Source organism: Lottia gigantea, assembly GCF_000327385.1.
Source record: "Lottia gigantea unplaced genomic scaffold LOTGIsca_2, whole genome shotgun sequence".
NCBI lineage: Eukaryota > Metazoa > Mollusca > Gastropoda > Lottiidae > Lottia > Lottia gigantea.
This window is the reverse complement of record NW_008708400.1, coordinates 3274014-3282809: the sequence shown is the minus strand read 5'-3', so window position 1 is coordinate 3282809 and position 8796 is coordinate 3274014. Positions and strand designations below refer to the sequence as shown.

At 33.2% G+C, this 8796-nt stretch overlaps 1 protein-coding gene across 1 annotated transcript; it reads left to right on the top strand.

Moving 5' to 3' along the window:
* Positions 1 to 1591: 1591 nt before the first annotated feature.
* On the top strand, positions 1592 to 6960 carry LOTGIDRAFT_181676 (hypothetical protein). Its single transcript, XM_009053322.1, has 4 exons — positions 1592 to 1888; positions 2855 to 2938; positions 3128 to 3302; positions 6658 to 6960. Exons 1-4 carry the CDS (start codon positions 1828 to 1830, stop codon positions 6941 to 6943), a joined length of 606 nt encoding a protein of 201 aa, XP_009051570.1. The 5' UTR covers positions 1592 to 1827; the 3' UTR covers positions 6944 to 6960.
* Positions 6961 to 8796: the final 1836 nt, after the last annotated feature.

The window sequence follows — 8796 nt, the reverse complement described above, 5'->3', positions numbered from 1 at the left end:
ACTATAGAACTCAGTGTTTGAATAGTGTGATGGTTCTAATGATAATGTAAAATAAAATCTTCAGCAAAGATTGTTCTACACCCGAAAACATTTCCAAAGATAATTATTAACAGTATGCAGTTTTGCACGTAAATCGCTCGGAAGCTGACAGATCTGTGTCAAACACAATGTGTCTTATACATTCTACATTATACATTATATGTCTTTTTATGTAAGAGAATAAAATTCTGTTCTATAAAGCTAGTGTCAGAGTCATTAGTTCCATGTAAGATAATGGTTTAAACAAGGTAGTCACGCAAGGCGTAGAATTGCCCGCTAAAACTAAAAGACCGTGGAGATCATTTACTTATTACGCTAGGATTAATTTGAAAATAATTATTTATGAGTCAAATTAAACCAGGTAAACATAACTAACCTAAACTATTCAATATTGAGTAAGATGGAGGAATATATACTACAGGTTACACAGGTTAGAATTTTTTTTTAAATGTAATTTTGGTAGGGGTCCCTCGCCGTCCCATTTACCAAGTGAGAACCGCTGCTTTGAGAATACATGCTCACCAGATAAAAAGTGTTCTGCTTTCTGATTTATTCCATGGTTATATTTGCAAGAATTTCTATCACAAGTGAGCCCATAAAATAGTCAATTACAACCTTTCGGTATCATTTCATGGTATTTTACATATACCACATTATAATTTCAACAGGGAAATACCCTTCTTACGTCAGACAAGATCTTTACCAGTGATAATCGTCCAATTTAAGTATTAAAATTCTAACAATGAACTGTTATGTAAATCGCCATGAAAGTTTATAAAAAGCGACAATAATGAATGATATCTGTATATAAAATCTATCACACTGCACGTAATTGCGATTTCATATCTACCAACAAACAACCAAGCTTATATTGAAAATCATTTCTTTATATGTTATAGTGGAATTAAAGGGGAATTCTGCCGAATATGTAGCCGTGATAAGGCCAATCACCAAAACAAGATCAAACTACTTAATCAGCAATACGCTCCATTTTTAATCACCCCTTTAAAGCAATTTCAGGTTGATAAAGTGTAAACAGAAGTTAATAGGATATTGTATGAATCTTATCACGTATAATTGACAATGTTTTTTTATAACAACACTATTGCATACTGCTCCTATAATGACCAAGTTTAATGCATTTAAATCAATTTGATTGACCGCGAGAAACTATTTGATTTAAAAAATTTTACATCGGGGACACTGACTGTATCATTGTTATAAGTGTCCAGAATTATCTGTTCGAAAGTTAAAAAGACGAATCGTCTTTTTATGAGACACTGCCATATATAGAAATGACACCTATGGAAATAGGAAAAGAAATTCCTAGTTTGAGATATTTTTGAAGGAATTATGCAATTTTCGTACATTTCTAGTACATGAACAGTTTTAAGTAACGAAAATCTGGAATACTATACCTTTAAAAGTTGTTGATTTTACCTTGCCTGGAAGTCTATCTTGAATATATTTAAGATAACACACAAACGATCTCAACTTTAAATGTTCACAATGATTCTACTATACAGTATTCTACTAGTTTCTGTTATCAATGTTTCATGCCAGGAATTATCAACAAATCCTAAACAGTCACTACAACAAAATTCACGAGCAGTTACCATAGATGAAATTACAGATTTAAGAGTTCAGATTGCCGAGCAAAATACAAGAATCGCACAACAAAATACAAAATTTGCAGTTCAAAATGTCAAGATTTCAGATCAAAATACTAAACTGTCCGAACAAGACATTCAGATACTAGAACAGTATAACAGAATTAAAGATTTGGAGATGAAAATTAAAGAACTACAAAAGGAAGACGATAGAGAAAATCAACCACCATCAATGAATGGTAAGTCAATATTTATAAATTTTATTGGTCAACCAAAAATGAAAAACAATACATAGAAATTGTTTTAAGGATAGATACATAACCTTGAATGCCGGTGGTAATTCCTTGCAAGTCATTTCATTATTTAAATGGCGGGAGCTAATCGAAATGAACTACACTTGACGTAATTTCTTCGACTTTTAGTACAGAGTATCAGAGAGAGACTAAAGTTAACTTAACACGTCCCACAAATGGAAAATCTAGCTCACTGGTTGCCTCCTAGAAAAGTGGTTAGCGTCCCCAAATGTACCACCACTTTAATTTTAATAAATCTAAAATTCTGATTTTTATACGTTTTTGCCATGTGTGTCCAGAATTATCTTATCCATCTAAACATAGACCAAACTCAGACTAAACTTTCGTTCCTTTTTTTATTAGCTGTTATAAGCTCGTATTTTTCATGTATAAATGTAGCCACTTCAGTAGATTTACAAGATAAAAAACGACCTAACTTGACGTTCGAGTTCGTTCAAAACGTTAAATTGACGAACGTTCAAGAGGGCTGTCGTTCAATTGCACGTAAAACTCTATATGGTACAATTCTAGACAGATTTTGATGAAACTTTATGTGTGAGTGTTTGTAATCACACAAAGATGGACCCTATTGAAAGTCGAAAATGAGTTATTGCCTTTTCTTGAAGACGCATTAAATTTTTAGCTGGTGAACATTCTAGAAGGCACAATTCTCAACGGGTTTAGACGAAACTTCGTGAAATTAATTTTTATCACCCAAGGATGAACCCTATCAAAAATAAACCCAATCCAAGATGGCTGCAAAAATCTAAGATGGCGATGATGATTAACAGTTTTCCGGACAAAGCCATGTCTTGAAATAACTACGGGTTTCTTTCGGAAAACGAAGTTGTTATTAATGAACAATATTGATATAAATATAATTTTTGAACAAACCTATACTATTTTTGTTAGATTCCACTAAAGGAGGTGGTAGTATATTTACAAGATGGGGACGTAAAGATTGCCCTAGAAATGTATCTCAGTTAGTATATTCAGGTAGGTTTTTAATGTTTTATACGGTAGTTTTGATGTCAGTCGTGCAATATGCAATATATGGATTTCTGTGGAATCGTTAACAAAACACGCAAAACATTTTGATTCATTCCTTGTCAATGAGACCCCCCCCCCCCCCCCCCCCCCCCTTTGCTCGCCACTGTCTATTTCAGCAATTTATATCATATCCAGGCATAACTGGCGGATCACACTATACACATCCTGGAGGAGCAGCAGAATATGTTTGTCTACCACCAGATCCAACATGGAATGTTAATAAACATTTTAATAGTCCGCATTTTGGATATATGTATGGTTCAGAATATGAAGAGGTTCCAAAGCCACTACTGAATTATAAAGTACCATGCGCTGTATGTCGAACTAGCCAGTTTTCTACAGTATTAATGATACCAGCTAGAATAGAATGTTATCAAGGATGGCAGAAAGCATACCATGGGGAGTTAGTTAGTGGATATTATAGTCATCCTGCTGCATCTCAGTATGTTTGTCTTGATGATAACCCACAGACCAACGGAACTAATACTAATAATGATGGTAAATTAATGTACTCAGTCAGAGCACAATGTGGATCACTACCATGTCCTCCTTATGAAGATCACACTCTTCTTACATGTGTTGTCTGTTTGAAATAAATATATAATTTGTACAATATTTCATATTCTAAAGATACGCTATATATAGTTTAAGAATTACTATGTCGCCATTTTGTATTCTTATATTATTCTATATTATACTTTTAAATCAGATTTTTGTTTTTTTTATACTGTGGAACTGTCTTAAATTGGTTTTTGTTAAACCAAAATGTGTCAATTAGCTCCTCCGCATTATAAAGTTATGGCAAAGATGCAAACTAGTGTCTATAAACTGTTATATATGTTCAATTTTAAATTAAATGCCCCTCAAAAAGTATTGGGTCATCACTGGTAGATGGGCGATAGGGCCGTATTCTTCTACATGAACAATGTTACCATTATCATCAGTTTCTGACTGTGGTTGTGCTCTATTGGTTCCATCACACTTCTAAGCTCCAGAGCATTTCCCGCTCTTAGTTGCTATTCTTCTAAAAAAAAAGTCCCAAACTGGATCTTGCTTTCTGTCTGGCATTGTAATCTAAATTAGCTTGTTCAATAGTATTAAACTGTTATACTATATGTGGCGGAATTGGTAACAAAATAACATGACATAGTTTGACTCTGGTGTACATAAATACAAGTGTTATAAACAGTCAATCCAGGAAAGCTATTAATTAATTTAAATCAATGTTCTTAAAACCTGTCCTCATCTTTTCATATGAATAACATGTTATCAATAATGAAATATTGATGGTATTAGTGTCGTATTATATTTTGTTATATTTGTTACTGTCAATAATTTTTTTTATCCTTTTAAGAATGACTTGATTTAAATGAATGATATTTTAAAATCTATCCTGAAATTTCTAGGAATCTATACATTTAACTATTCAATGATAATTTAGTGTATATATAAGTCTCAATATCTTATATAAACTTTCTCTTCATTATACAGTCAATGATTTTATTTAGTTTGTATAATATGTGTTTTTATTTTTTAGATTTATAATTCAATGTTTTTTTAAAAAAACATATCTTTGATTAAAATCAATGTATATATTGATGAGATCTCAAGTTCAAAATGGTAATAATTGGAGGAATGATTTTGGAGTTATTGCCCTTGAATTAAATCAATGCGTCTTATTTGTCTTGTAGGCCCAATAGAGACTACATGATTTATCTGATCAAGATGAAACTTTGTATGCATGTATATATTGATGAGATCTCAGTCAAGTTCTAAATTGGTAACATCGGATGAACTGTTTTAGAGTTATTACCCTTGAATAAGTTCAATGCGTTTAATTTGGCTTGTAGGCCTGATAGAGACTACATTTTTTATTCGTTTTTTGATGAAGTTGGTATGAGGATGATAGGATGATTAGTTTCACATATTAAACCACATCAGACTTTGTTATCATTTCTGACAGCTGTTAGTGGGCGTATGTTACCTTGTCTGGCAAGCTATCTTATATTTATCCATGGTTAATCACTGGATAGAACGATTAGAACCCACGACCACCATTTGTTCGATGTAACCAAGCAAACGACATCATGTAAAGAACCAACTCTTTCAACTATAAACAGAGAGAACCCAATAACCCTCCAGATAGGAAAGTTTAGTCGACTTAATCTTACACAGGTTACTTAAAAATCTCACACAGTCTTCAGGCTGTCAGTTACTGAAGTTCTTCTACTGCCTTAGCTATTGACCGGGTACTCTGAAATGAGTTTGTCGGACGTGACATAATGATGTTCAGTTATTTGTCGGGCTAATTCTAGAAGGATTTCGATTAGTGAATGTGTATAAATCATTCATTTTTTTCAAATATCAATGTCTAATGATATATGCTATAAAATATGAAAGCATAAAATATAAATTTCTTAACAACATGCATATCATTTGATTTTTTAAACTTTAGCAAACATATTTGTTTGAAAAAAGAGCTAATAAAAGTCAGATAAAAGACCTTTTTCTTTAAAGTAGAATTTGTGGTTTCAATTAGTGGGCTTATTTCTGTTAATAAATCATTTACCTCGTGATAAGCATTTATTATAAAAATGGAAACGTCGCAGTGAAGTGAGAATGCCGAAAACCACCATTCGACTTGAAAAGGCCGAAATGATTTTACTATACAGTATTCTACTAGTTTCTGTTATCAATGTTTCATGCCAGGAATTATCAACAACTCCTAAAGTAGGGGATGAACAGTTACTACAACAAAGTTCATGGGCAGTTACTATAGATGATATAACAGATTTAAGAGATAAAATTAACCAGCAAAATACACTAATCGAGAACCAAAATGTTAGACTTGCTCAACAATATACCACATTAGCTCAGGAACTTACAAGATTTGCAGTTCAAAATGCCAAAATTTCAGATCAAAATATTAAACTTGCCGAACAAGACATCAAGATATTAGAACAGAATACCAAAATTAAAGATTTGGGGCTAAAAATAAAGGAATTGGAAAAGAAGGGCAACCAAACTCTTCAACCACCATCAAACAGTAAGTTATCTAGTTATAATTAAAGTATTACACATTGAACACTGTACGCTATGTAATCTTAGTATAATGGTATATTTTTTATAGATTCAATTTGCAAAGGAACTGGTAGTATATTTACAAGATGGGGACATTAATTAACATTATTTATGAACACAACCAACAAAATATACCTAAACTCATACTTTTTAGATTCGGCTTCTAAAGGAAGTGGTAGTGTATTTACAAGATGGGGTCGTAGAGATTGTCCACGAAATGTATCTCAGTTAGTTTATTCAGGTACGTTTTAATATTTATATGATAAATAAGCAGTATTGTTTATTTTAAGAATATGTAAATAATTCGCATGAAAATAATAGCAGATTGTTTTAATTTATCCTATTGCAACTCTATAAAATATCGTAGGTGTCTCTCTGTGTATAATTCATTTCATCGCCTTATATCCAGGTATAACTGGAGGATCTTATATAACACACACTGGAGGAGCAGCAGAATATGTTTGTCTACCACCAGATCCAACATGGAATGTTAATAAACATTTTAATGGTCAGTATTGGGGATATATGTATGGTTCAGAATATGAGAACATTCCAAAGGCAATTGGGAATTATAAACCACCTTGTGCTGTATGTCGAACTAGCCAGTTTTCTACAGTATTAATGATACCAGCTAGAACAGAATGTTATCAAGGCTGGCAGAAAGCATACCATGGGGAGTTAGTCAGTGGATATTATAATCATCCAGCAGCATCTCAGTATGTTTGTGTAGATGATAACCCACAGATCAACGGAATTAATACTAATAATGAAGGTAAATTGATGTATCCAGTGAGAGCAAAATGTGGATCACTACCATGTCCTCCTTATGAAGATAACACTCTTCTTACATGTGTTGTCTGTTTGAAATAGATTATTATAAGCACAATAACGTTTATTGTTGTCCATGTCCGCCAGTAGAATAATGACACAAAGACGATAGATGCCGAATTGGATGCAGTATAAAACTAGTTTAATATTGACCCCAGCTTGTTCATAATACGACAAAAATCTCTTCAGCACTTTCACAGTTTTGATTTAATTTTGATTCGATTTTAACGTAACCTGATTAGCTGTTTGCGGATGAATTTTACAATTTGAATACAAGTTGTACAAATTTTAGATACAATTTTTTGAGAGTTGTCGATCATGAAAACTAGTTCAGTTATTCAAGTTATTGCTCTTGAACCGGGTCCTTATTAATATGCTGAGATGAAAAAAAATGCCTCCTATATATACTTTTCGCTAATGTTTTGGCGTAAGATCTTTTTAAAAAGATGATATCTCAATTAATTGATTAATTTTTTAAATTACTTGATTCTTATGATTGATCTATTACTGAAATATAGGCCCCATGCGTCAGAAATAAATTTTAAAAATATTTCTTTTAGGTATAATTTATGATGTTATTCGATAATTTACATCAATATTATTTAAAAATAGTCTAAAGTAGACATAAAAAACTATTAGAGTGAAGTAAGGTGATAGCCAACAGGGAAGTTGAAAAGATAATTAAAAAAACTAAGCTAACAATTCACACTCAAAACAGCTACGGTCCTATTTCTATCCAAAATCTTAACGGAGGCTAAGCGTATCGCACGGAGAAGAATATCGAATATCTTCATTATCATGACCTATTTATTGAGGGGTTCCGTATCAAAGTCGGTTAGAACCTTGAAAACTAGCATAATGACATGTGCTTGTCGCTTAAATTGCGGTTGTGGCGGTGTGTGAAAGTTTGGTGACCGCGATCTTTCCTCATTATTCCAGCAAACCACGTTGCATGTATATGGATTTGAATTATAATAATCAAAATGGCTGAAGCAGAGGCGGATTAACCTATAGGCAAACTAGGCAGCTGCCTTTCGACCCATGACAAATTTTGTAAGAGTAAAAATTATGAAACAGTTAATAAATTTCAACAGGCCCATGGAAAATTGCCCTACTAGGAGCGTGATGTGTTACAATCGACTAAATTGTTTGAGCCTAATGGTGATGAATGCCGATATCGCAAACTTGTAATCACACCATGCCCCCTCCCTAAAATGAGAAATTAGGCCCTCTGCCGTTCGTTTGCCTACGGCCCAACATGTCCAAAATCCGTCACTGGGTTGAAATTAAACAAGATTTATCTCTCACTATATCTAATGAATGTTTTCGTGACAATGAAATATTTTTATGTGATTTGCATTTCAAGGGCCTTTCATTGTTTGTGTAGTGTAGTATTTCTTCATATAAAAAGTTTTTTTATGGTAAGATTTTACTTTTCGCGAAATGGGAGCAAGAGTATTATTTCAGTATTGTCAATGTCGACCTAGGCCTATTCATTTATAAAGTCGGCGGTATTAGTTACATCATATTCATTACAACACCTTAGATTGAGGAGAAAACTAAGGGAAATTCCCTTATTATACGCCCACCTAAAGATATGGAGGTAGCCTGAACACCGACGGCTTTGGTACAGATACTAACCGCCATCAAGGAGGAAGAATTCATTCTTGTTGGTCTGACCTTGAGCTAATTGCATACAGTGGTCGCAGTGAAAAACCCATAGTGTCTTCACCACTTTCACTTTCCATGTGAACCTTGCAAGTATCCTCAAACAATCATATTAGAGCATATTGTCCGGCATAATCCAGATAGCTTATCGGGCTAAATTTGGAGATAGATCACCGCCAGGCGGCAGTTCAACCGTGTTTCAGTTCTGTCGAGCGGTTATGATTGAA